Genomic DNA, 27,468 nt, shown 5'->3' on the forward strand with positions numbered 1-27,468 from the left:
ACTGATATACCTACACGGCCAAATGCCGGCGCTACATTAATTATGTTGTGGATAGCAGATTTCCCCTAAGATAGTGTTTGCTTACGTAGTGTATGAGGATAGAATCAAGCATGATTAGTCTACACTGGCGAAACCCTGAAAGAAACAGTTTGATATATATATATATATATATCTATATATTTATTTATTGATCTGGGCCGACTCCCAACCACGGTAATCAGATATTGTTCTCCTGCAGATCCTCGATTGCAGCTAAGGTATCGCCGGCAGCTTCCCAAGAATACCACAGCACGAGATATTGGGCGGAGTGGTGACCATCACAACCCGCTGACCGTTTCGCGATCACTTTGATAGGTATCAGGGGCCCGGTGGGGAGACACTAGCATCTTATTTAGTGACGGGAAGCACACGATCATAGGTGATGGGGATATACTGGTTTCGGGTCGGCATCGTCGTTATCGCAGGTAGATCGAGGCACGTTCCTACCTGGCGAGCTAGCCCTACTGTCGTGGAACGAGAGCGGCTCCGAATCAGAAACCACAAAATCGCGGTCATCGCTGTCTTCCGATGAAACGGCGGTGCTCGATGCTGAATAAGGCCAGGTTTCTTCGCCGTCCGATTCCCTAGATCCGGTAGACGTCATGTCGCCAAGCACAGGAGTGGGTGGTGGATGGAATCGGTGTTGAAACCTTCTCTTTTATAGCGATTCTATGCCGACCGAATCTATGGGCGACGACTACGCCCGATGGTATATAGTGCAAAAGGAATAGAGGAGAAAATAAAAGAACAAAAAAACATCGATGGGCATCTGCCTGGGCATTAGGCGAACAGCTTCACAGATTCTACTACATTCTGGGCCACAGGCTAGTTACACTTGCTCCAACTGTCCTGTAGCGCACTAATGGATCTTCACCACGTTGCCCGGTGCACGTTGCTGTTGCCTCGGCCATGGCGGGCATTAGGGCAATGCAGAGATATCTCCATCTCGCTCACACTCAGTTTTCTTCCCCCCATACCGATAATGCCAACCTGGATGCCCACAGTCCCTCAACTCTCTCCGGGGGAGCGAGCGCACAGAGCATCACCCCTGATATGGGCCCCTCACGTTTCATCATTTCCATCACCTTCACAGATGCCGAAGCTTCAATACGCTACTCTCGCTCCGACATTGGCCCCAGTATACGGACTACCGCCCTCAAATTCATGGGACGATGAGGGACAGTCGCGATAGATCGAAAGCCCTACGGCACGGAGCCAGCCCGTCTCGATGCCATAAATATTCATGGCCCGGTCGCGATGATTCCTGGGACCAGGTACAGGCAGCATGTACCTAACACGCCAGGCTCAAGTCGAATCGAAGGAAAAGGCTCTGGAAGCCTACCGGAAGGAACGATTTCGTGGGAGCGCCCGAGTCCGTCTAGACTGCCTTGGGTTTGAGAAGGGGTTCAGCCGCTTGATGGATGATGGCCGCAATACCGTCCGGCTCGAGCGGATTCTCGAGTTGCAAGGCTGTCTTCGCATCAACCGGGATTACCATGTGCCGGTGCTGGTCGATGCGGCCGACTGGGGCCGTAGCATCAAGATGCATGATAGCGAAGACGAGTTGCTCCCGGAATTGGCTGTGCCTCTGAATATGTTACTCCGCGCCCAGGGACACGAAAGCATTGTCGCAGCGGCACGAAAGATGCTATCGGGCCCCAGTCGGTGGTGGGTAGTTGATGTGTACGTGGAGGATCCAGGTAAGTTCCCCCTGGCATCGCTGGTCTGAAGCACCCGTTTCCAGCCTCCCTGGCGCATGGCTGTAGCTTCGTTGTACGTACTAGTAGTACTTAAGTGGAATGCGGTTTTTTTGCCCTAGGTCAGCCAACCATCGAACCTTGGCTCCACACCCACCTCGTGCGCTCCCTACGGGAGCACTTTCCGAACGAGCGTCAGCCCCCTGATGGGTTAATCTATCAGCGGCTTCGGTCATATGAAGGGCATCTCGGCCCGCCCCGCGATGAACAGGCGGCCGCGGCGTGGTGGGCTATATTGCAGCACGACCCGAGGAGTAGGAAGCATCGATATGTCGCCGCATTCTTTAAACATCCAACCCTTCCTCGGGCCTTTGATGCCCTTCTTCCCATCCCGGGTCTGTGGGCTTGTATGCATCTCGGGGTGCTACACACGATGGTTTCTCTGCACTGCGATGAGGTATGTGGGCCCGGGCTCGTTCAATAATGCCGCTGCTGAAATTCGAGACGGTACAGCCCATCTTATTCTATTTGGAGCGGATCCGCAGCATGTGGGTTGATCAAATCCTCGGCGGCGATGCCGCACTGGCCGGCGCTGTGGACGCCCACACCGTTCGCGTGATGGAATCGCGCGTTCCCCAGATCTCGCAGCAGGATAAGGCGTTCCTGGAAAAACAAATGATGACCGACCGGACGTTGTTTCCATCGATCTCTCACCACGAGACACGAGAGGCCATATGGGCTCGGCTGCAGTCGATCGACACCCCGATTCCCAGCCTACGCACGTTCTTCCAGGATCTTCTTTATCTGGGCGTGGCGCGCAAGGCGATGCAGACGCTTCTCTGCCTGCGGGAGCCGGGATCGACGGGCAAAGTCACGCTCGATGAGGCACTAGGCGGGCAACGTCCGGCCAGCACAAGCCAGTCTCTGGGGGCTCACTCCCAGCAAACTCGGCAGGGCCTGCAGGAGCTTTGGCGGTTCTGCTTCCAATATGGGTTGGAAATAGCGGGAACCGCACGCCGTCTGCGTCAGCCACGGAAGCCGGAGCGGTTGCCCGACTCGCTGCATACCGGAAATGAACCAACATGGATCAGCCGAACGACGCTGTTGCGCCACTTTTTCTGGCTTGCCGAACAAGAAGGATTCACCGTCCCCAGCCTGCCCGGTCTAGCGCCGCAGGCCGTGCCCCTGCCGACGCCACAGTCACGTGATGCGGTGTCGAACCTGAACCCGGGCTGCGATGAACCCGTTGCCCGACGGCGCGGGATTCCGTATGTTGACACGGTTGATGCCGACCGGTTCGCCCTGGAAAAAGACCGGTTGTGGGAGCGCTGGGATAGCCCGCATATCACGGCAGAGTTTGTACGGCGATCGCAGTTCCAGGCCTTTTTCGGTTACCTCCATGGCAATGTGGCACCCAACCAGGCCGCTGAGAGCCCCTGGGACGATGCGCCGGCATCCGATGGAGCCGGGACGCCCGACCATACCATGCCCGATCAAGGCACTGCTGGGGATCCTTCAGTGTCTCCCAGCATCGCAGATATGCTACCGGACATACGCAGCCCTTCTAGCTGGTCCAACGCATTTCAGGTGAGCGGGCTGTTTGGACTGGAATCCTTCCAGATGCCGGGGTGGGATTTAAGGGTGGACGTGGAGATTCCGGGACGGCAGACGAAGACGTTTTTATTACAAGAGCAAGCAGGGACGAACGACTCCTTTTTACAGGGGGTCATCAGCCCAATCGAATCGTTTCTCAATGGACTGGGGCCGGAATTTGTGTTTTATGTTCCAGAAAATCGAACGATTCTTCGCGAGCAGGTCCACACCTGGCACCAACAATGTCCGGGCCAAATTCTGACGGCCCGACTGGACCAGCAAATACTGCAAGAAGCCACAGTAACAAAGGGAAACTCGTTCAAAAGACATATAAGGGAGCTGTCTGCGTCCGAGCTGGACAGTAAATTGGCCGAGGTCGCCGCGTGGGTTGATAGACAAGCAGATGGGCGCTCGATTGTATCTACTACGGCTATACCAACGATCAATATAGGGGCGGGATAGTACCGGAATATAGTTGCGGGCAGTGCTGTTCATTTGGAGTATGCTCCTGTTTCTGTGCAATATTTTTAATGGGAGATGAACGTGTGCTTGATAGTACATTAGCATTAGTCGTGATTTGGGTAAATCCGAAGAACGTCAATTGTGCAGGCTGATGTGGCAGCCTCGAACGCCAACGGGCATGCGTTATTTACTATTTATCATTCGTTGCTTGACACAGGAAACTTTCTAATTCACATCCACCACGATATACGAAGGTAAGGATTGGATGGTTGGAATATATACTTATTGCTCCTTGCGCACGGGTGTTAGAGATGGCGGAGTTAAAGCCAGCCAACTTTACTCGACTAGTTTGTCTTCCTATCGCGGGCTCCCCTTTTCTTCACGCAACTCTCTCGGGCCAGGGCCAGATCCTGTGGCTTGAGCCATCTGTGAATGCTGTTGCCCGCTGCCACCACCAAGACGTGGCCTCCCTTCCCCCCCTTGGTCTTCCAGCGCGTTGAGTACGTGACTCAGTATCATTTCGAAGGGGTCCGATTCTTGGCCATTCACGCCGCGCTCCTTCAGTAGGTAGTCGATCACGGTGCCCATCCGATGGCACGTCTCGTAAAGAACATCTGCCAGTTTGGCCACTTCCTCCAGGTCGGCCGTGGTTTGCTTCAAGGCCTCTCGTGTGGAGCGATGATCGTGGTTCCGCCTCTGCTGGTCACGATCGGCTCGAGCAGCCCGACTGCTCAGTTCGGCAATGATCCGGAGGACGTCCTTCTTCGATTAGCGGGTTCATAGTGGTTGGTGGAAGGCAGTACTTACAGATATATCCATAGCTGAAATTAAGCACAGTACGGTAAGGCGTGGGATCGTTGGTTCGATGTAGGGATTACTTCCGAAAGAGAGGCGTCGTCCACATGGACGCTGGAACGGGCTGGTTTAATAGCCCGTGTTTGGCTAGCTACCTTGGCCACGAGCCACCGTGTGAAATCATTACAGTATTTTGCAAAATCAGCTTCAAAATGCAGAGAAAAGGAATTATTTCTAAGTTTACGCCAAGAAACGCTAGAACTATAATAGCTAGCGCCGGAATAATTATTGATATTAATACATCGTTCTTACAATACATGACCAATCATGAATCGAGACATGCGTAAATTAATGTGCCGTTCACTCATGAGCCCCTAACCACCTGCTGACCATTTCCGTGCTTGTGTCAGAGAGACCTACAGTTTTAACCCAAGCATGGCACCAAGGCTCGCTCTTTCTAAAATCCAGTTTATCACTGATATGTTGAAAAGCAATGAGCTATCTATATCACAAATTGCCCGCGCTGCTGAGTGTAGCCTCAGATCAGTTTACTCAATTCAGTCGAATCTGGAGCTATTCAACAATCCCAGAGCACCGCCAATCCGCGCTGGCCGACCACGAAGTCTCACATCCCCAATGCTGGAAGCGCTTTGCGATCATTTGATCGAGAAACCCACTCTATACTTAGACGAGATGGCTGTCTTTTTGTGGGATGAATTTGACGTTCATGTATCAATCTCCAGCATCAGCAGGGCTCTGGCTTCTGTCGGCTGGTCGAAAAAGATGGCTCGCCAAAAGGCCAAAGAGAGAAATCAGGACTTACGAGACAAATATGTTCATGATATGTCCGACTTCCATTCCTATCAGTTAGTCTTTGTGGATGAGTCTGGATGTGATAAACGGGTGGGGGTTAGACGGACAGGCTGGTCACCCCTTGGTGTGACACCTGTTCAGGTTTCCAAGTTTCATCGTGATAAACGTTATCAGATTTTGCCCGCATACGCTCAGGATGGGATTGTCCTCTCCCGAGTTTTTCAAGGTACTACAGATGCCGCTTTGTTTGAGGATTTTATTGAGCAGCTCCTCCAGCATTGTGGGAAATGGCCCGAAGAAAAGTCTGTTCTTGTTATGGACAATGCATCCTTTCATCATTCAGATCGAGTTGAAGATATGTGCTTGAGCGCAGGGGTTAAGCTAATATATCTGCCGCCATATTCACCCGATTTGAACCCGATTGAAGAATTCTTTGCCGAGCTAAAGGCTTTTGTGAAGAAAAATTGGCACGTATACGAGGAGCACCCTGGTCAAGGCTTTGATAATCTCTTGGAATATTGTGTTGACACTGTTGGTGAACGAGAAACAAGTGCTGAGGGTCATTTCCGACATGCAGGCCTAACCATCGAGAAGATGTGATGTAAGAAAAAGAACGGATACAGTGACTGAGTAAACCAGTGTTTACTGCCTAGATTATTTATCCTGATTTATCCTCATAACTTTATTGTATTTGGAGTTTGACAAAGAGAATGCCAAGAGTACGAGCTGGGCAGCCTTTGCCAAAAGAGGATTAGCTTGGCATCAATTAGTTATTCCGAGTCCGAATCTCACAACCGCCATCTTGCTCAATAATCTCAACCTGACAGTTTCAAGCTGTTCTATTCGGGTGAGATGTTTAGATATATTGTTTATCATGTCGCACCCACGTCGAAGTCGACATCGCTCGTCGCTAGAGGGCGTCATCGTCCCTTCGTCACAACCCCTGAAACCGGAAGACCGTGACCTCGCGATTCGGATTTTCGCAGAGATTATCGTGCACTTTGAACCCTTACAGGTCGCCGACAGTGGCTATAAACCAGTTACTCTTATTAAACATATGGGGAATGAGGTTTCAGAGAAAGACGAGTTTTTAATCCTCTTTTTCTCCTACATTCGACAGGACCTACTACTCGAAGAACAAAGTGGCATTGATCAAATCTTATCCCACCTGTCAGATCATTCTGGCTGGTCGGCGGAAGAAGAAAATGTTTTAAGTGGTAGCCTTCTTAGGTTCGCCAAATACTTAGTGGACAATTTCTTCTTGCCCCGTAAGTTTTGGAAGGTATCATGGAATACAGCGTACTTACTCTCCTTAGTAAAAGCACTTGCAGTTAAAACACCTCAGCCCACTCCGGCGCTTTCGCATGTCAGAACGCCCGAAACTGCCATCGGCACCCCACAACGCGTCTCAAATCTTCGACGAGATTGCCTCAACCGTGACCGCCACAGATGTGTCATTACCCGGAAATTTGACGCCCAAGAAGGCCAAAATCGATATAAACGGGATGGACAAAGTGTTAAAGACGATGACGGGAAATCACTACTCCCAGAACGGGATATAATGGCATATCTGGAAGTAGCACATATCATACCTCATTCATTAATGTCACTTACCAGTGAGGAGGGCGAATGGAGGCTGGTAAGTGGGCACACCCTGAGTATCTTCCATATCTAGCTTACAATAACTAGGCGGACACAAAACAAATAGCGCACAAAATCCTGAAAATGTTCGACCCTGGTGCTATCCACTTAATCAATGGTGTTGACATTGATCGACCAATGAATGCACTAACAATAACCCATGACCTTCATAAATTATTCGGGAACTTCGAAATCGCCTTTCAGCCCGTTGACACCCAACCTCATACTTACACAATTAACTACGTAGAGCCAGACCGCATGGGTCGCGTTGAGAAGCTCCCTGTTACTGTTACATTTTACCTTACCCCCGACCGAAGCATAGATCCTCCTTCTCCTCAACTCCTCCAAATCCATAGTGCCATTGGGCGCATCCTCCATCTCAGCGCCGCCGGTGATTATATCAATGAGTTCCTTCGAGACATGGAAGAATTGGAAGGGGGACAAGTGATCCCGAATGGGTCCACTCGTCTCGATGACTATGTTTGGTTCCGCCTCGGAGAAATGTCTGTTTATTAATTGGATGTCTGCAATGACCAGATGCCACCTTGCCTATTACGTTGAAATAGGTTGTTGGAATTGTTGATTACGCGGAATAATAATATTTCAAGATTACCCTGTATTATGTAAAATCGTATAATTGATGATGCCATATCTACATTTAAGAGCTAAGAGCTAATACCAGGTAATATCAACCTTACATCCTTGGTTGCATATTTTGCATTGAGGACATGAGTCCTTGGTTTTTGAATATAGTATTTCCGGAAAATGGTGTCACCAGTTATACTCTTCCTTCACCCAAACCATGGCGCCCAGCCGCACTAAACTAGTTTAAGAATTAATCCGGCCTCACACGGCCCGCCCTCTGTAATATATAGTATGGATGGCAGCCCCGTAAATTACGCGGTCACGGGCAGAAATGGAGTACCCCTCATTTCCAAACTTCATATCCACCTTTAAACATTAGGCAGTTTGACTTCCTACAAAGGATGGCGCCTAACTTACCCCAGTCTACAATTGAATTGGCTGAAGCTGCTGGCTGTAGCCAGGCGTGCCAGCATTAGAAAGAATCCGATCAAACCTCAAATTGTTCGGCAAAATCAAGGCCCCTCCGATTAAAAAAGGACGGCCACGACGCATGACACCCACTATGATTGAAGCCCTTCTTAACCATAGACTAGAAAAACCTGGATTATATCTATTGGAAATGCAACTATCCTTGCTAGACAAGTTTAGCGAGCATCTATTAAAGCCCACTATTTGCGATGAACTTTATCTCCAGGGATGGTCAAAGAAGAACGCGCGACACAAGGCAAGACTTACGGGACGATTATTTCATGATATCTCTGAACTCCCGTTCATATCAGCTCGTTTTTGTGGATGAATCCGGGTGCTATAAACGTATAGGGCTTAGATGAACTGAACTGGTTGGTCTCCTCTTGGGTGGCACCAGTCCAGATATCCAAAGTTCATCGCGGTCGGAGAAGTGCGGCACGCAGATTTGTTGGTGACACCGGGCTCTGGCTGAAGGGAAAGGACAAGGATACTGCTTCATATGTTACGTCGCCTAAGCGTATGTTTGATATTCGCTCTCTGAACAGTTCAAGATTATATTGCCAATTTTGGTTCTGTCTACATATAAAAAGCAGATTTCTTTAAAGCAGCAAATTGGACGGGTCGATGTTGTCACACTAAACGGAGACATTGATTTCACCTATTAAGTCAGATAATATCAAGCCTTAAACAAAACCAGCTGAATACAGCAGCGATAAAACCGATGGCTTGGTCCTTAGGCTGAATGAAATGCATAGACACATTCAATTTTTGCAAGCTTCTCTGTTTCGACAACATAATCAAGCAATTCTTCGATGCCATCATGCTCATAACCAAGGATATCACATGTGTAGTTATTCAGCTTGACACTCAAAGCTTTCATATAAAACGATGTGTTCGACAGGCCGTTCTCAGACATTATCTGGGAGATAAGTTTCAGAATCTCTCGACGGCTAGGTAGGCCGATAAACCTTAAAACACCAATAGGAGGACGATAAGGACACTCTATATTCACAAGGACAGAATAGCCCTTTTGTTGCACATTGGAGGGTTCTGGGCATTGTGTGGTCGGCGTGTTTGGTTCCGTCGCATGTTCACCCGGGCTTGTTTCTGTGCACATGTCAGTTATTGTCCCCAATAGCGAACATGCGTCCACAAAGTCACTGTAGCCCGTACCTGCTTCTTCTAGAGCTGGCGTGTTCTGGGGCAATGTGGGTTGACTGGCTTTGATCGGTGACTCCAGTCCCCGTGGCAGAACGATCTTGCACGTTTGTAGCTCATCGTCGGTCACTTGGTGATTGTGGTCGCTAAAATAACCCCGCACGCGATTAGATGCTGAAGCATGCAAGTCTCGCAGCGCATATGTCATATCCGAATTCGAACTTTGCATGACTTGCACTCGCTCTCCCTCATCATCTATCATATATGCCAGGGCGACAACACGGCCTCCGACATTGCAGGTCACGACATCAACATTGTTACCAAACACGATGCGAAGATTTGCTGCAAATTCATAATCACTACTTGATCGACAATGCCAAAAGGGTAGAACACACCTATTGTTTGCTCACGATAGAAGAGCTCACGGCTTGCAGATGCCTTCATCGTGATATTGCTATTAGTGAAGGACTTCGATGCTATGAAGTACTTCCCACGTAAAAATGATAGGATGCTGGTTATAAATACTTGCAAATTTTGCTCGTGTATCCCTTAATGTAACCTGGAGGTATCGCAGGAATGTAAAGAGATATGCTCCGGTACTACGAGAATGTTAAGGGGAATTCTCCGGTATCACCGTCCCCCGGTGCGAAGTATTCTGGCTGCGGCATCATTTGAAGGCTTCCTTCAAAGCACTGAACACAAGTTCAGCGAAGAGACTCGTGTCTACCCTTCTTTTGCAGCTGACCTTCTTCAGGTGACTAGGCTTGTCCTAAATACGGTGAAGCCCCTTCGAGCTGCCACTTTTGAAGACCCTATCAGCGGACAGAGATCAGATCTAAACTCGCACGTATTTGATTAGGAATAAGGCAGCTGAATGAATGAAAGCATTCCTCATTTCCTCATGAAGATGTTCGTGTATACAAGTGGACCTAAGAAATGTGGCTCCTGTAGACCGGAGCCCTACTCTATTAAAGCAGTTCGCATATCGTTGAGATATGTTGTGGAGTGGTAAAAGATTGGACCCGGATCCCTTGTTTCCCCGCCAGTCTTACCTGCTAAAGACATATTTCGATGTGTCTTGGTCCTGGTCAGCTGCATATAGGGGAGACGGAGTATTTGATATCATTTTAAGTGCGCGTTCACGTAAGTAGGAATAAATCTGGCACGCTGGCCCTTACATAATTAAGGCGATTATTGACCTTTCCTGAAAGGCATATATCACAGTGTGTGGCGAAAAAGCCTCATGTTGATTTACCATTCTCTTTCCCGTACAGCTGTAAGAGATACGCTTTTCATGTATACCATATAACTAGGGCTTTTACTGAAAATTAGATGATCACATTTTGGGTACCTAGCCCTTACTGATTGCACTGGATTTCTACTACCGTGCCCAACCAAAACTCACGCCGGATCTATTATGTATCTGAACATCAAGTCGCAGGAGTGCTGAGGTATAACTAAGTTCGGATACTACTGTATTGTACATCATAAGTGCCATTTTGATATTGCATACGCCAATGGTTAAGTACAGGAGCAGATGAAGCCCATATAACTAGAATACGGTCAACGTGTTCAGCCAGACATGAAGTTGTAAACCTGTCAAATATCCAAGTTTGTCGGCGGGGCACGCAATTAGTCATCATGGAGCCTTCCAGAGTAACTTACAATAGCATGATTACAATACGATACACCAGCTTCCGTTCAGTCACATGTCAATGGCTGAAATCCATAATACATAGGAACATAGTTCTTCCATACACCATTGGATTCTGGGTTAGCCTTTTCTTGGCACTCGTGTTTGGGTGACAAAAGGAGTGTGTAAGTGTTAACACCATTTTCCGGAAATACTGTATTGGTATTGTCACTCAGGCGAGCAAATGGGAGCAAAGTCTGTCGTACTGTATTGAGCAAGGCTTTGGAAATAGTTCGAAGGGGCACTTGCTGTATCCATATCTCTAGAGAAAAGATACGGTACCTTAGTAATACAAGTTGTACTGGCAGGCGTGCTATTTGAACCTGACAGGAGCTCCGTCTTGACTAAGCGGTGAAGCGTCAACTCACTTTGCTCCTGCGGCTTCTTATGTCTTGGCCATTTAGAACTGCAGCAGAAGTCGTGAAGCTATCATTTATCTGGGTCTAACAGCTAAACCCCTAAAAATACTGTACTACTTACCACACAGGCCTCGCTCTTCTTATTATCGTTATGAATCTAGGCTCTACATAGTAGATGATAGGGGTCTTGTATACGGGTGGGCGGAGGAATGTAGCAAACAAACAAACAAACAAACAAGCATTGGACAGTTAGTCCCATTACAAAACATTCTAATAATTGGGTCATATCCTTCTGCTGGGCATCCTACCTCCTGCTGTATATTACTTCCTGCCATATCCTGCCTTCTGCCATATTTATTTACAGTATCCAAATTCAACGCTCCATCTGAATAATGGAAAACAACGGGTGAGTTTTTGGTTCTATAATTGCCTACTAGTGTTATGTTGAATTGTCTGCTAACAACTGTACATTATAAGAGGCAATTTCAGACGACGGAATGGGTATCGCTTCGCCTTAGACGCCTTGGACGAGATGATCCATTTGCTTGAAGGGATTAGGACCGATGTACAGCGGCATCAGCAACCCGAGCATGATGAGCAACCCGAGCCTGATGAGCAGCCCGAGCCTAATGAGCAGCCTGAGGGTGGGGATCCGCCTCCTAGAGGGTGGTGGCACACGGTCTCCGACTTCTTGACAAGCTGGTGGGACAGCATCACTAGCATATGTGGGTGCGTGTGGGATAGTATCACTAGCTTATTTGGGCGCATTTGGACCTTGATTACATCCGCGGCTTCTGCTACTTATGAGGCGCTGTGTGATCTTATAGTTCTACTTCATGACTTTATAAGAGATATGGTCTCTCAACTGCGCCAACTCTTTGGGGAAGGGAGGGGGGAAAGCTACCCAAATACTCCTATGAACTCAGTATATGGCCCGGACCTGAAGTTCAGGTCCTGAACGAAGAGTTACGTACTATCCAATTAGCTTTGAGACTATGTTACTGTATTCTAAACCGTGATATTCCATGCCCTGCATATCAATTTGGTTTGCATAAGTGTTTCTGGTTACGCGCCTTGCTAGCTAATAAAAATTCGCATCTCAAACTCCAGTCATGGCTAATCAATGTATGAATGATTGATACCAGGGAAAGGCTGTAGAATCATTCTAATCCTATGTAAACTGTTCGTTTGTCACAATTCGCAGCTTCAACCATCTGTGCTGCGTTAAGCCCGATGCTCGAGATCATATCAAAGGTCATCTCTCTAGTGGATTGTGCAAGTCGTGGCGCCATCTTGGTGATGGTTTGGTGGTTGACGGATGATTGACATGATTTACCGGGAGGATCATCAGGCAAGGTCCGGGGGTTCACAATGTGGCTTTAGTAAATTTCCTGTACTGTACAGATGGAACATGTAATCTTACGATGATATAACTTAATTGTGTGATCTTGGTATCATACGATACGCCACCGCCTTATATTTGATTTTTGAGGGTGCTGAATTAGTACGGGATACACAGGTGCGGCGCTCGCTTACCGGATACGTTATTTAGATGAGGTCTGACCTCCACGACCATCTTCCCGTATACAAGCATTTTCACGCCGATAGAGCTGTCCATATAGCACCTCGTCACTGCCAGAACCTAATAGGCTAATGATTGAACTGACTGTACTGGTAGATCAACAAGAACTAAATACAAACACTAAAATGATACATCGCCATCCCCTACTAAGACCAGGCTGATACAATAATAATTCAGAGGGCTGGCTCATAATTTTCCGACCATTCGCGAATTTCGTCAATAAAGCGTCGGGCCACACCAACTATCACGCCATGTTTCATGAAGAATCCCGGGTCTTGATCCCGAGCGATCTGCTTGAGGTCCAAACCGTTCATTAAAGCCACATCACAGGCTTTCTTAATGTTGTCCTTATAGACCTGCGAATCAACTCGTGATTGTTGCCATTCAGTATATTTCCTCACCGCTTTGTCCACGGGTATATCTGGAATCATGATGGCATCAAGATCCGGGCTTGAAGAAGGCAGCAAGGCCGGAGAACCAGATGGCGATGTAGACATGGATAGTGGAAGAGCCTGAGGGGATGGTGTTGGTAAAAAGTTAATATTGATCGGCGGACAAGGTGATTCGGGTGAAGAGTATTTATGGGTTTTCCGTTGTCTGTCAAGCCACTGTTGTTTTTCGGCGTAAAGTTGTTCACGGATCTCATCAGGGACGTCGTCGTGAGTGTCAAGGTCGAGGCCCTTTTTAACAAGGTCGACAAGACGCTTGAGGTGGTGTGTTCGGAGTTTATAATGTTTCTTTCCTGAAGGGTCCTGCCAGCAGTACCCATCTTTGTTCTCACACGGTGATCCAGGACAACGCATTGTCCTATATACATCCCGCCAGACGGAAGGCTGCCCAGAACTCTGCTCAGCATCAATCTGAGCATCTCGTTCAGCAAGCATCGTCTTAGTGACTGACGTGGTGCCTCTTTTATCTCCCTTTCGTGATGAAGCCTGGTCATTATCTTCTGCTAGGTAGTTAATACAAATATCAAGTCTGAGCTTTTTGCCTTTGGCCTTGCCCGTGCGGAGCAGATTGCTCCACCTCAGGACCTGCTCCTCTATGACCGTCCAATCAATATCAACTGTCTCGAACTGCTGGTGCACATCATCTTGCAAGCGGTCATTTATTGAAGCAGCAATAGAGACGTCATCTAATCGAACCCGTCGATTTTGAAATACTCTGCGGCCTCTAACACGTTCTACCTTATGTTTTAGCGTTCTTTGCCAGAACGTACTTGGAGCCGTCGTCACGTTTGTTTCTGTTACTCTCGTAACTACCCGGGTATTAAGAGTGACTTTCCACTCAGTTAGGTAATGGATACCTTCCTGACGCCAAAGAGCGAATGGGATGAACCCTAGTTGGTTTAATTCAGGCTCACTTGGAGCATACAGATGTTCATCAAGTACCTGGCTGGGAGGAGGGCTGCACACAGGTGGTGTGGGTGTTCGACCGAAATTACCTGGGGTGGGAGCAGTGCACAGCGGGGTTGTATCAAAAGGATCGAGTGGTTGAAATTGTGAGTGCTCATCGACATGGTGGGGACTGTAACTCATTGCCTCGAAATAAGTGCTGCCGAGAAACCTATTATTAACGATGTGGCATGTTAGTACGAATCCAACAAGCCATTATGCAAGGGATGGTGTAGCAGACAGGCTGAGAAAGATGATCAGCAGGGGCATGAGTTTTGTTGTTCTTTAAATTGCAGTTTACAGTACTAGATGTCCTGCTTTAGGATAGCCTGCCCCCGAAGGCCAGTTTTCTGATGGATGATGGTGGGTGAGCGAGAGAGCTCTTTGTCTTGTTGACAGACTGCCCGCTCCAGTAGAAGGCACGTGCCCGGGACGTTTGACTTGTTTGCCTTGAACCTTCTAGAAACATTTGGTAGATATGTAATTTTGGTACACCGCAAGTTCATACAATACACATACATTTCTGTATCAATATTTATCCGGATACTAGACTGTATATGGACTAGCGTGTTTTGCCACTGCTTTTAGAAGTAAATGTTTGTATGCGCATTTTGAAGCTGATTTTGCAAAATACTGTATCGGTCTTGCTGTCGACGTTCTCAAATGTTCTGGGTGGAAATATAAGTTGAGGGCTCGGAGATACCATTGCAATCGCCCGGGACTAGTCAAAAGACACACGCACTTTTCAAAACTATTCCGGTTGCACCATCAACGAGACACCCCCACCCCGTGTCTTTCAGCTGTAGGCACATGTAGCATCAACAGCACCCTATCTCACGGATTCCTGTCACACAAAACCCACATCAGGACACGCCGTTGTTCCTAGAGTTTCAGCGGTTATATCACGGCCAAGGTACATGAGAGCAAGCCGGAACTCTACCTTTCCACAAGATGGATGAAATTGTACAATTGGTCAAGGCAATGGGTCAACAGCAATGCCTCAACGCTTACTACCGAGTTTGTTACCTGCTTTTGAAAGAATTACAGGAAAGGATCCAGTCCGATTCCGACGACCTTATGAAATTACGCTTTGACGAATTTACCGGCCCTGACGATCTGGAGCAGGCCGCTATCATAGCGATTGGCCTCCGTGACACTGTCGCGGCCCTGCGCGCAAAGGAGGGAAGGGCTCGTATAGACCGGGAAGAGTTCTACTGAGCCGGAACTTGGTCATGTAGGCTGGTTGCTTGACAAGAGGAAATTGTGCAGGGTGAATTGACCAGTCACAGATCCCCATCGCTTCCATCGAAAGGAGGCTTGTATAAGAGATGTGACCGGGATAATGCACGAGGCAGGAGAACGTGGGACGGATGATGCGATTCTGCACACGCGGTCATCCACGAGAATGGGGAGCTTTTTTTTTGTGCGGGCCTGAGGCGGCAGCCCTTCGCGGTCAAATGAGGTGGAGATAGCATACTCATTGCAAGCCCACTTAATCTACCTAGAATTCTGATCGCGGTGTCAGCCCCAGTGGGCCGAGCATGCATTCCAGCCCGAGCCCGAAGGATTGCCCGCATAGGCATTCTCGACGTGCTGGTAAACCACATACAAATAGGACCAAGTACACCTTCGCTCTTGAAAGGCATGTCATTCTTCCAGTCAAACCATGAACAATCGCCATCGGACTATCTGGTACCAGTCTGTCGGCACACCGCCGGCAGGGAAAAGGGACCTTCCCGAGGCAACACTGAAGCCCACAAAAAGGCAGAAGTCGGACTCAGCTGCCTGTGATGACGGTTGCCACGAACAGGACCCATGGACCGTATACAAACAGAGAGCGGTGGTTTTTTGCGGCCGTTATGTCGCGCTGGCACATCATCGAGAGCACCAATCAAAAATCGTCCACATTGAGCGTCTTTCTATTGACAGGCCTGGTACGCGATATCTGATACAAACAGTGGAGCGACTGTCCCACGAGAGCTTTCTCAAATTACTCGAGGCCTATTACTACGAGAACCGACTGTTCTTGGTGTGGGAGCCGGTCGAGCTGTCGGTGAGAGAAATTTTAGACGCCCGGGCGCCCATCAATGAGCCACAGCTGGCGCAGATTATATTACCGGTATGTGCCATGGCGTAGGGGAAATGCCACACTGACGGACGGAGGCAGATACTCCAGGGAATCGTGTTCCTTCGCGAAAAAGGAAGAGCACTCGCCAAGCTGGACTCGAAAGCGATCCTGCTAAACAAAGATGGGATTGTGCGGCTTGGTACGTCTTCGTGCCCCCAAACCGGGTAACGATCCGAGCATCTAACCCAGTCTACCAGCGGGTGCGGAACACAGCTGCCAGATACAGCCATCGGAGATGAACTGCGACACGTTGAAACTGACTGCTCTGGCCGCTATCATGGCCGATCTGATGGATCAGAAGGGGAGTGGGCCTATCTGGAGCTCGCTGGCGACAGAGTTCCTTCGAGATCTGACGACCAAGCGCCTGAACGAGTTGCTGGAGGTACGTTGGCACGTTGAGTCACCTTGCTGCGTCTTGCTCACCATTCTACAGCACTCCTTCTTAAAGGAGGCGGGAGGAGCAGGAGACCTAATGCTGTGTGTCTCTATAACGAACAAGATTGCCAGCCACAATATTAAAGAGGTGAACAATGTCTAGTTACCCTTCCGGATCGCTCCGGGGAGCCTTGCCCGCTGCGATATGATCAGTGGCCAAGCATAATTTAGGACTTGAACTCCATAAATACGATATCAATACTATACTGCATAGATCCCAGTTTCTCGCCCCTTGGCCCCCCTTTCTAGTACCTTTGCAGCTTCACGGATGCTATCTCTCGTACTGGCTATCTCTTCTTCAAGCTCGCCTATATACTCTTTCTGATGTTTTATTCCCCTCTGCAAATGCCGGGTTTTTATTTCAAAGGCTCGCGACCGGCGTAGGCATGCTTGCATACGACCACGAAGACGCTCGTTCTCGTCACCGAGTTGCTGATTCTCCTGCCCCAAGCGTTGAATAGTCGCGGTAAAGGAATCGTCTTCAGGCGTCAGGGTCGGTTCATTTTCGGTCTGCCCAATCATTTCCATCAGCCTTGAAATACTGTGTGACATATGCCACGGGTAGAGACGGCTATCGTCATTAGACGTCTTACATTCTCATTTAATTCCAGATCATCGTGGTCCGCTTGCAGAACTGCCGGACGGACGGCTTCGAGCGAATGTCCAAGCGCACGGCATATCTCCTCATAGAGACCAACGGTTCCATTGCTCAGGGGCGTCTCCAAAAGATGAGCCTTGGAGTCGGTAACGGACCAGACATACCCGTCCTGTGGAGCTGGCTGCAAGCGGACTTCGTTCGGGTCGATCCGCAAGCCGAGCCGGTTATCTAGGTCTATCAGTGTACGGCAGGATCTGGGGGCTCTAGGGGTGGTACGGATATGCCTGGACAATGCCTCGCGGCACCACTGTCGCCTCAGAGCACGCTTTTTATTACTCGATTGAGCCATGTGGGATGTATACAAGCCCTTCGTGCGCAAACCAAGGACGGATGAAAACCATCGGTCTGCACACGGTAGAGGATAAAAGGTGGATGATGCGGTAGCAACCATGGAACTGGGGGTCCATAAATATGAGATGGCGGCCTGTATACGCAACAGAGAGGAGGCCACAATTGCCGGGATTGCTGAACGCGTTCTTGGCCATGTGCATTTGGGGTTCCGCTTGACCACTTATAGCTTTGAGCCGGCGAGAAAAAAAAAAAAAAAAAAACTCGAATCGACTCTCGGTGGATCATGAATGACATTGAAATAAAATAAAGATATGTATTTATGATATATAATTGATAAACTGTGTGAGGTACATGTTACTGAAATGAACTTGTTTGCCAATCGCCCAATTGCCATGCTTAAACCATAACGACCGTTATTGATAAGCACACAAGCACCGATCAGATAAACAGGGTCGATGATGCGGATCCTGCGCTCAACCAAAAGCCATTTTCACCGCCGCGGCGGACTATTGTGACCGGAGGAGAGCCCTTCGCACAAATGATTCTCCAGGGTTGATCTCAACTGAGCATAGCACGTAGTCTCACCCCCCTGTAGCACCATTCCGATCCCGTACGCGATGCCCAGAGTCACGTAGAGGTATGACTGCGTGATAGGCGGTTTTGTTGACTACACTGATAAGGACCTGAAGCCCTTCTTCGCCCGTTGAAGGCCGAAGAAAAGAATGCTGGGAAATCAGCGTGCTTGCGGCATGGCGACTGAAACGTACGGGCAACCTACACTTAACAGCGCGTCCACAGGATTCACGAACGGGTTGTCAATCGCCATTGTCGAGAAATTCTGTGCATGCGAACTCCAGGGGAAAGCGGCCCTATTCTTCTTCATCAGTTCCGTGGCAATCGTCACGAGTGGAGCCAGTTGCGAAGCTGCTGCATCAGATGGGGAAGTGTCGCACTCGCGGCTGTGCTCCACGCCGGCTAGGTTTTGTCAACGTTAGTACGTTGCAGCCTTGAATCATGCCGGGCCAGCCTACCGATCTTGACTTCGCCGCTTGCAGTTATGAGTATGTCTCGAGGTGTCAGGCTCTGCAGGACCCTGCCCTGGTTGTGAAGGAACGCAATACCCTCCAGGACCTATCGAATCTGCGTCAATCGCTTCACTCGGAAGATAGAGGCTCACACATACGGGCCTGATAATCTGCCCTATCTCACTCTCCGAGATCTCGCACGTTGATGCCAGAACCTCACTGACGGAAAATTCAATCGGCTCCCATATCAAAAAGTAGCGCTGGTGATGCTGCATGACATCCACAAGCCGGCGGAAGCTGCGGTGGGCGTTTTGATCCAGTGTTTGGACCCAAGCACCTACGATTGGTCGTTCCGTGCCACCATCCTGAATATGAACAAATTCCGCTTTACGTTGTCGATGCTGGGCCAGAACCATGTGTTCCCCGTAGACGATGCGAGCACATGGTTTGTATGTCTGCCACGGGTTGTTCGTCGGAGTTTCACGAGGGGTATATGTGGGTTCGCACGAGGACGTCTTCGATCCGAAATTGTTGGAGATTCCGGCCAATACCGTGTCGGAATGGACGTTTGTGCGCACCTCCGGTGTTTGGACAGGCGGTGGTTCCTCGCCCTCAAACCACATCGTGCGGCCCGCGACCTCACGTCTATGACTGGACATGGCCCCCAGCGCACGTTAATCGGCGGACGAGGTCCATCGGCCACAGGTAGCAATGATCGCTGGCTCTTATACCGACGTGCCTCATCGCATGGACTTTGTCGTACCTGGGAACCGAGAGCTCGTTGAGGAATGTGGTATTTGTTTTAAACTACTCGATAAAAGGAATTTGGCCAGACCCTCCCTTTCACACCCCCTCGCGTTTTCTATGTGGGCCTTCAAAGCAACAGCTTGGCAAGAAGCCAAGTATCTACCCTATTTGCGTGGCGGTTCTCATCAAAGTGGCATTGCCCATACCGGTGAAATCCAGCATTAGACCCTGGTTACTTGCATGTTGGCTCGTTCGTCAGATCCGGCGGTCAATACCATAGTCGGTTGGGCAACTGAGCGGGCCATCTGGAGACACATTATGGGTCTTGCTCTACAGACACCGGGCTCGGTGTCGATGCCAATGGTGCATAGGCCTTCGGTTCATCAACATCGTAGATCCTTCTAGGTCGCGTCTTAGCATACGCATCTTCCAGAAGTGCAAGTTTGACCGGGGCGTCACATACCATGCCCCGCAGAAGGGTTGACAGTGTCGGGTTGACCGCTGTGGGACGGGATGGACCGGGTCTCCTTGGACATTGTCAGTAATGTGTCGTTGGCTATTCTGGGAGCTTCCATGACCTCGCACATACCAATGCACTCCGTGCTTCATTCCCCCGGCGGATAGCAAGGCCCGACACCTATAGCCGTTTAGCCAAACCTTCACAGAATGAGGCGGACAGATCCCACAGCTATGGCCATTGCCCACATCAAGCTTAACACAGCCCACATTAGCTTGTCTCGGTCTTCGTGCAGAGCAGTAACAGCCACGTGCTAAGTGCCCGTTTTGCCTGGCGATGAATCCAAGTATCTGGTTGGAATGATCGAACGTACGCCTCATTGCCATTCACCATTGTGCTTATTATACGGTAGTTATTTCCTGGGCCTTGGTCGACTGGCTTCATGTGGCCGATCTGCCACGCATAATTGTGGATGCTACGGTACACAAAACTGCTGGCCGTATAGAAGCTCGAACAATTGTTTGTTGCCTGCTTGCTGCAGTCGCAAAAGCGCCCGCGTTGAAACTGCTCTCATTGAAGGCAGCGATATGAAATGGCCCCCGCTCTATATGTCCTTTTTAAAAGCGGCCCTCACCTTTGTAAATAGGATAGGAAGCCCTGCGCCGGCCCCGGGCGCAAGCACGCACCGGTTGATGAGAGTGGAAAGAATAAATAGAGCGCCTCTGTTCTCATTCCGCAGGTAGAACCGATGCAGGGGAATATTCGAGTAGCTCGGTCAATGATTCTGCGTCATAATGTCGCTGCATGGGCCATGTAGTGCCGACGATGATGCGTCTAGTATTTACAGCCGACCACCCCATACACCGAAGCTTGCGCAGCCATCGGCTAGTCCAACCCCGCATGATCTGCCCGACATCCAACCGCTCGATCACCAAATCTACCTGGCTCGCGGATCCACCATCGCGCTGGAAACCACCCGGGCACGGTTGCAGTGTGCCAAAGCCAACCGGCGACTCTCGCTGCCGGAGACCATTGTCGAAAAGAAGCGACAGTGGCAGTGTCAGAATCACGAGAATCGCTTCTTTGAAACCTGTCTGGAAATCTTGGAGGACTTGGCCGCGGTCGCCGTTGATGTATCCCAAGAGCTGATCTTGCAATACGAATTCGAGCCAGAGACCAGCCCGGAGGGCAACGCGCGCGTTCGACGAGCAAACCAGCGGCTTCGCAGCGCCCTGCAGCAAGCGCTCGAGCGGGAAGCACGTGCGGAGTTTGAATGGAAAAGACAATGGAATGTTCCTCGAATCGGAGGCCCTTCCGTGAGGTGGGTCTAGGGGCGGGCAACACTTCATTAGGTGCTACTTGGTCATGTATGAAATGGGTTTCCAAGTATACAGTAGCAGGCCCGGCCATATGTAGCGCCGTCTCATCTTGATCTATAGACAGACTATAAGTATGTCATGGGACGCGACGCTCTTCTACTTCCCACCAATTGTCCACCCCACGTAGCCGTTTTCCAGCCAAGGCGTTTAGGAGCGTAGTAAATATCTGCCTGAGGTGCTCCTGGGGCCCTCGAGATGAGCGTCTATATCCTCAATTGACGGTAAAGCCCCTCCCTTTCGCCCCAATGGTCGGTGGGGAAATCGTCCACGACCGTATAATACCTGCGGGGCTAGTTGCGGGCTGGACAACAGCGGTGGTCTGCTGGCGATGATGATATCGTCGCCATGGCCGACGCCCAACCCGCTCCGCTGCCATCCATAGCTGCGGCTCGGTGGTGCAGGGATAAGGCCACCTAGTGCCCAGATTTTGACCAACATCCCCTGTATACGCGGGTTGATGGCCTTGTGTTCTGAGGAAGAAGGGCAAAGAGGCCATGGACCGGTGAACCCAGCGTAGTCGATCTGGCCATTCGGGTAAAGCTGTTAGCGCTCAGAACTGCCCTGACGTTTCCATTCCACTGTACTGGAGAACAGTTATGGAGCGAACCACAGTGCAATGAGAGGCTTCCTGATCGCCTTCTCGTCTTCTTACCCTATCAGGGCAACAGCTGCATGGGCGGGAGTGGTTCTGTGGCTGCCCAGGCACGTCACGGTAGCACCGGATAAAACTAAGTAATACGAGATTTTACATGATCTATACAAATTGCCTAATTTTTATAACGTCTGCTCGCGCGCAACAAAAACTACACAATTGACTTGTTCCGCAGCGAACTCATTGTCTGTCACACTAAGAATAGTTCCGAGATAACCAATTCCTCGCCATCTTCAAGACAGCATGCACCAACGCTCGACGATCCTTCAAGACCGTTGACCATCGAAAATCATGAGGTAGATGTCGCTGGAGTAGGCCAATCACCCGGATCGGCTTGGTAAAGCTCGGATGCCTCTGCGCAATTGCACGCAGGAGCGTGGTATCGTCAATCACTGCATGCGCCACCGCGGCTTCCTCGTCCAGACAGCGTTGGATTGCTTGGAGCTGTCGTTGAAAAAAGGCAATGCCAGCCTGACGTGCCAGATTGTACAACCGGGCTGCCGTGGATTTTGCGATCGCACAACCACCGTCCTCTCTCAACCGAGCCGTGCGTCGGGCAAGCCGCCCGTGCTTGTTGCCGCCTTTGGACAATGATCCTATATATGTTTGGCTAGTAGATACTAGATGCAACAGTTCGGCCATCAAGTGGTCCATGGAGCGCTTCATGTGCTCATTGCTCGTCATGTCGTCTGTACGGGTGAAAGGGGGGTTGCTCGTCAGCCCCACTGTTTTTTCACTGATAGAGGGAGTCCAGCAGCCGGTGGGACTGTTTTGACCGCCAGCTGCTGGCCGTTGACGAAATTGATCCGTCTGAGCATTGTCTCTGGACTCGGCTGTGAAGCTCACAGAGGATGTCGTTGGGTCGTGGTAAAGAACTAATGCCTGCGAATGGCCGTCATCCAGTAAAGTATTCTTGAGTATTTGAACCGACATTTCATAATTCCTGCCCATGACGCTAGATTCCGGACGGTCTGCATATGCACTGTACGGAACTCCCTTGACGAGGTATTGGTCGCCGCGTGAGCCGTCCATGGGCCCGGGCAGTTGCAAGCATGGGTTTGAACATATTCATGACAAGCCATGCTCAATTTATCAGGATCAGGATACGGTATACCGGACGTGCCGGTCTCCCCAGGTGCCAAAAAGGAGACCTGATCAGCCCTTGCACGGAAAGGCGCAGTAGGATAGCCCCCCATTTCCTGGGTTTACTCAGTAAGGCGATCATTATCTTGCTAGACTAGCACAGTAGATATCTTCGGCCCGCATTTTGTCGAAACTCGACCCATGGAGGGGGTAAGTGAAAAACATTACATATTGCTTTGACCACTAGCACAGCACCTAGAGTACCCGAGGCAGCTCTAGTAGGGATAATGTAGGGAACCTGGCAAATGACCGAGAATTTAGGGGTCTTAATCCAAACTCGAAGCTGGGGCATATTGAAGCTACGGAGCCCAGGAACAGTGCCTCTAGGTATTGTTGTTTAGCTATTCTTTTCATGAGGGTCATTGCACCCACATATGAGAGCACACCCCTCAGTATTTGCACATCTCGGCTACCTGTCGCTAACCTACATCTGAATCATCGTGTAATATGGCCGGCGTGACTTGCTAATGATACTAGCTTCGTCTCTGTTAATATTTAAGTGAAGACTTCAGAAGACATCAAATGCCATACAGTAGCACCCGAATTGTCCTTCCGTGTTTTGCACTTGCTTGACCTCTTTTCAAACCCTAGCCCCAAGCCCTAATTAGCCCATAAAGGACTAGTAAAGTTTCATTGAAATATATTGTATGTATAAAACCTGAAATACAGCAATGACTCATTCAATGAAACATGACGTCACTTGGCTCTGGGGAAATAGAATCTTCTAGACTAGAATTCCAATGCACTCACGGAGAGTCCCAGACTGGCAACGTAGTCAACAACTTGCCTTCCTCCTGCATCTCGCAGCAACGTCCTGCAGAGAGTCACAGCATACCAAGGGCTATCAAAAGACACCAGATCAAAAATTTAATTGGATCTAGGGTTGTCTGGAATGCACCTGCTTTGGTTCCTGCATTACTTCGTGTTGCTGGCCGCCTTGATTGGACGTCAGGACTCAGGAGGCAAAAGCTGAAAGAACTAACCCTTACTTCCCTAGTGCAAGCCTTCAGGTCTTATCTCTTTAGAACAAAGGCAATGTCAGATGATCTTTTCATCTACGATAGCCCACCGCATCCAGCCACCGATCCATGGGAAGATACCTCCCAGTTCGCCCCAACCCCGGGTAACTTCGATCGTTCCACGGCATGCTCCCTAAGCCCTTCCCCACGGCACACCCCATCGCAACAGCCGTCAGACCGACTCGGATTTCTACCATTGGTCGAATGGGACGTGAGAGGCGAATACAATCGGCAGCCACCTGAATACGTCTGCTATACGATAGAATGGAAGCTTGTCTTGAACAACAGGCCAGTGGGTACCGTGACCAAAAAGGACTTGGTTGTAGACCCAAGCGCGTATTGGCAGAAGTATCTGAAACCCGCCCTTGATAATATGGTACAAACCAAAAAGAAACCAAACCACCGGGTTCGATCTGAAAGCACAGCTATCAAGGCCTCGGTGGACGAGCGGAGGCAATGCCCACTTGAAGAGTTTTATAACTCTACCAACATCGATTGGACGCCAATGGAGAGACAATTATGCAAATGGAGCAATTTACTGCGTATTGGAAAGAGGCTTACTTTAAAAATTGCCTTTAGCTTTAAGCAGGATGACAACGGCCATGGCTCATCACCAGCACGAAGGGGTGAGAAACGAGGACGCTTGTCCGCCACAACAACAATGCTCGCCGAACGTGATGCATATATTGCTGCGGAAGAGGACGTGACCGGGCGTCCAGCTGTCTGGAACACGGTGTACGAGCTAATGGCATGTCATGTCAGCGCATGTCAGTTGCAGTCTGATTGGTGTTGGGAAGACCCAGTGGATAGCAAACATTATAAGCTCAGGGAACCCCACATCGACCGACTGATTGACCATGTGGAAAAGGGTGGGAGACTCGAGAGCCACAACGATGTTCCTCGAGATATTCGTCGAGATTTGATTCTCGAAAGTCACACTGGAAGAAAAGCTAAGAAAGCAAAATCATTGGCAAATGAAACGCCTTATCACCTAGTGAACATCAATGTCAATACACAGAATCCACCGGCTCTATCAGCCGCTTCATCATCACCGAGGTCTTCGCCCCCCGAATTGGTCATTCGTGGGGATCAAGTGGTAGCAGTGAAGAACTACTGCAGATGGTTGGGAGTCACAGTATACGGATGAGTCATACAAAGCCGACTTTCGACGAGCTCGTGACGTAATTTTGAAAAACCATATGGACCTTGAGCTTATTTTTGATGATCCAAATCCTAAATTTTTCACAGATGAAGGCATTCGAATTGGAACAGCGCGTCGGTTTATCCGTGACATCATTAAATGGGACAAAACTGTGACAAATTCGCCACCTAATCATGTGGCTGATGAACAGTTAGATGCCACTGAATAGAGCCCTTTTTTTGTCCACAAGCGAAGGACGGTTTAATTTACGTGAGTGTTAGAAACAAATGGTTCAACCTCTTATCGCTAATCAAGTTGACAGCCAGACTTTTACATTGCTTCCTTTACCCTTACCGCCTTGAATGACAACCCCATGCAAAGCAGGCCCTCGCCGTCAAATGAACACTTCAGATCACCTGCCTAAACCCAGGGCCAAGATATATCCTCATAGCCCTTAAGCATATGCGTGAAACAATGGTGTCAAGCGTCGATTTTGTTTCGTTTTTCTTGGCTTTACATTATAATAAGTCACAGGAGGTTGAGCTGCGTTTTTGAGCTTGAAGAGTTCAACTTGATCAGCGATAGTGCATACAGAAAGAGCATTGCCACGCCGTAAAAAGTCAATCTCATGTGTTTCGGGGGGAAGTGAGAATGTCTTCGCAAGTAACTTCTCGCAGATACTCAAACAATCGTTGATGATGATGATCAAGCGTTCGTCATCAAACACTTTGGCCGGGTTGTCCAACACTCTTTTCAGACTCTCGATTGTATCGGTTATCAAGTCTCGGTATTGACTCAAGGCGCTAGTCGAAATACAGGCCGATATACTCGAAGAGAATGTCAGGTGAAAAATCAAAACTTTTAGTGGCAAACATACATGATGGGTTCTAGGAGCTTCAGGCAGATCGTTGAACGGGGCATCCTTAGGCGACTTTCAAGTACGGTGTAATCAGCAACGCCAGCCATGCAGGTAGCTTTAACGTATGCCAACACGTCATATAGATCACTGGAACTGCCCCATTTGACAAGCAGCCGCAGCAAGAATTCTAGAGCTTCAATCTCTTCCATGAGGCTCCGTATGCTGGAAGCCTGTTCGGTAGACTCGGTTGAAGGCAAGATTCTTCTTAGGTATACGAAGAGATCTGCTAATTCTCCACGAGCTTGATCACCCATATCGTCCATAGTTTTGTAGCTAGTGAATGGAATGGCGAAGTCAAATTTGGCCGCGATATTGGTGTGTTAGGAATATTTCAGGAATAAAAATATCGCATCTTTTGGCAGAGCGTTGTTGATGTGCTGACCAGTTTCCCCGCATACTCGGACCAATATTTATCCACTCTTGGTTCGAATCACAATTTCCGCCAAGGTGTCTTGTGTTAGTGACAGCACGCTCACCGCATTTCGTCCCTTTGGCAATCTCCGAATTGGGTAATCGTGTTTTGCTACGTATCATATGTGTAACCATGTTACACTGCCAGGATTTTGTGATCACTACTCCCCGACTACTCATTTCTAGGGTGAATTGGATGTTCACTGCTGTCAAGACGAGACCGGGGTAACTAACTAGCTAAAGTAATTGCTTAGTCAGCTCCGCGGCCACATTAACTACTTCTGTCCGCCCCTGAACCCTGTTGAAGCTCTTCGAGCTTCGTCTGGTCTATAGTTAAGCCTGTATATAGCCTGACCGTAGAACCAATCCGACTTGCCTGCTACCGATCGACCCCTAGTCTACCTGCTTAAGCCCGCACCCTGACACTAGGGTTGTATTTGACGAATTGTTCTTTGGATCAACCGTTTTATAGTTGCAAAACGACAAAATTAACTATCTCATTGGCTGTAGTGTTATGTAATAATTTTTCGATCCAGAATTTAGAGTACGAATACCATGACGTCGCCGAAACTCAGCAACATCAACATTCTAGCCTACCACCAATGGCGAGATATCGCGAGTCCTAGCACCGTGAAATGATCACACATGATATACAGGGAGAAATGTTTACCAAGTCACAAATCGTCCACGCAGGGAGATTTACTGACCGCCCTATCACTAATATGACAGGACCTGAACTATATAAGCAAAGAACATACAGTGACGCGCGCCTCTGCCTCGTTAT

The 27,468-nt window shown here is 49.2% G+C and overlaps 12 protein-coding genes across 12 annotated transcripts; 7 read left to right on the forward strand and 5 right to left on the reverse strand.

Moving 5' to 3' along the window:
- Positions 1 to 1,324: 1,324 nt before the first annotated feature.
- Positions 1,325 to 3,791, forward strand: LDX57_007902 (uncharacterized protein; the record flags this gene model as incomplete). The annotated part of the gene is made up of 3 exons (XM_046089619.1): positions 1,325 to 1,739; positions 1,859 to 2,193; positions 2,250 to 3,791. 3 exons carry the CDS (start codon positions 1,325 to 1,327, stop codon positions 3,789 to 3,791), a joined length of 2,292 nt encoding a protein of 763 aa, XP_045945591.1.
- Positions 3,792 to 4,148: 357 nt separating this feature from the next.
- On the reverse strand, positions 4,149 to 4,610 carry LDX57_007903 (uncharacterized protein; the record flags this gene model as incomplete). Its single annotated transcript, XM_046089620.1, has 2 exons — positions 4,149 to 4,550; positions 4,599 to 4,610. 2 exons carry the CDS (start codon positions 4,608 to 4,610, stop codon positions 4,149 to 4,151), a joined length of 414 nt encoding a protein of 137 aa, XP_045945592.1.
- Positions 4,611 to 6,273: 1,663 nt separating this feature from the next.
- Positions 6,274 to 7,556, forward strand: LDX57_007904 (HNH endonuclease signature motif containing protein; the record flags this gene model as incomplete). The annotated part of the gene is made up of 3 exons (XM_046089621.1): positions 6,274 to 6,667; positions 6,716 to 7,038; positions 7,089 to 7,556. 3 exons carry the CDS (start codon positions 6,274 to 6,276, stop codon positions 7,554 to 7,556), a joined length of 1,185 nt encoding a protein of 394 aa, XP_045945593.1.
- A 4,139-nt stretch (positions 7,557 to 11,695) lies between these two features.
- Positions 11,696 to 12,261, forward strand: LDX57_007905 (PspA/IM30 family protein; the record flags this gene model as incomplete). The annotated part of the gene is made up of 2 exons (XM_046089622.1): positions 11,696 to 11,709; positions 11,781 to 12,261. 2 exons carry the CDS (start codon positions 11,696 to 11,698, stop codon positions 12,259 to 12,261), a joined length of 495 nt encoding a protein of 164 aa, XP_045945594.1.
- A 797-nt stretch (positions 12,262 to 13,058) lies between these two features.
- LDX57_007906 (uncharacterized protein) lies at positions 13,059 to 13,688 on the reverse strand (the record flags this gene model as incomplete). Its single annotated transcript, XM_046089623.1, has 1 exon — positions 13,059 to 13,688. The coding sequence occupies one exon, from the start codon at positions 13,686 to 13,688 to the stop codon at positions 13,059 to 13,061; it is 630 nt and encodes a 209-aa protein (XP_045945595.1).
- Positions 13,689 to 15,230: 1,542 nt separating this feature from the next.
- LDX57_007907 (uncharacterized protein) lies at positions 15,231 to 15,497 on the forward strand (the record flags this gene model as incomplete). Its single annotated transcript, XM_046089624.1, has 1 exon — positions 15,231 to 15,497. One exon carries the CDS (start codon positions 15,231 to 15,233, stop codon positions 15,495 to 15,497), a length of 267 nt encoding a protein of 88 aa, XP_045945596.1.
- A 56-nt stretch (positions 15,498 to 15,553) lies between these two features.
- On the forward strand, positions 15,554 to 16,575 carry LDX57_007908 (uncharacterized protein; the record flags this gene model as incomplete). The annotated part of the gene is made up of 2 exons (XM_046089625.1): positions 15,554 to 16,398; positions 16,447 to 16,575. The coding sequence occupies exons 1-2, from the start codon at positions 15,946 to 15,948 to the stop codon at positions 16,573 to 16,575; spliced, it is 582 nt and encodes a 193-aa protein (XP_045945597.1). The 5' UTR covers positions 15,554 to 15,945.
- Positions 16,576 to 16,642: 67 nt separating this feature from the next.
- On the forward strand, positions 16,643 to 16,945 carry LDX57_007909 (uncharacterized protein; the record flags this gene model as incomplete). Its single annotated transcript, XM_046089626.1, has 1 exon — positions 16,643 to 16,945. The coding sequence occupies one exon, from the start codon at positions 16,643 to 16,645 to the stop codon at positions 16,943 to 16,945; it is 303 nt and encodes a 100-aa protein (XP_045945598.1).
- A 98-nt stretch (positions 16,946 to 17,043) lies between these two features.
- On the reverse strand, positions 17,044 to 17,789 carry LDX57_007910 (uncharacterized protein; the record flags this gene model as incomplete). Its single annotated transcript, XM_046089627.1, has 2 exons — positions 17,044 to 17,352; positions 17,436 to 17,789. 2 exons carry the CDS (start codon positions 17,787 to 17,789, stop codon positions 17,044 to 17,046), a joined length of 663 nt encoding a protein of 220 aa, XP_045945599.1.
- Positions 17,790 to 18,524: 735 nt separating this feature from the next.
- LDX57_007911 (uncharacterized protein) lies at positions 18,525 to 19,475 on the reverse strand (the record flags this gene model as incomplete). Its single annotated transcript, XM_046089628.1, has 3 exons — positions 18,525 to 18,766; positions 18,823 to 18,922; positions 18,975 to 19,475. 3 exons carry the CDS (start codon positions 19,473 to 19,475, stop codon positions 18,525 to 18,527), a joined length of 843 nt encoding a protein of 280 aa, XP_045945600.1.
- A 1,339-nt stretch (positions 19,476 to 20,814) lies between these two features.
- LDX57_007912 (uncharacterized protein) lies at positions 20,815 to 21,351 on the forward strand (the record flags this gene model as incomplete). Its single annotated transcript, XM_046089629.1, has 1 exon — positions 20,815 to 21,351. The coding sequence occupies one exon, from the start codon at positions 20,815 to 20,817 to the stop codon at positions 21,349 to 21,351; it is 537 nt and encodes a 178-aa protein (XP_045945601.1).
- An 895-nt stretch (positions 21,352 to 22,246) lies between these two features.
- Positions 22,247 to 23,083, reverse strand: LDX57_007913 (uncharacterized protein; the record flags this gene model as incomplete). Its single annotated transcript, XM_046089630.1, has 1 exon — positions 22,247 to 23,083. The coding sequence occupies one exon, from the start codon at positions 23,081 to 23,083 to the stop codon at positions 22,247 to 22,249; it is 837 nt and encodes a 278-aa protein (XP_045945602.1).
- Between the last annotated feature and the right edge of the window lie 4,385 nt (positions 23,084 to 27,468).

The sequence above is a fragment of the Aspergillus melleus genome, assembly GCF_016097325.1.
Source record: "Aspergillus melleus strain CBS 546.65 chromosome Unknown contig4, whole genome shotgun sequence".
Lineage (NCBI taxonomy): Eukaryota > Fungi > Ascomycota > Eurotiomycetes > Eurotiales > Aspergillaceae > Aspergillus > Aspergillus melleus.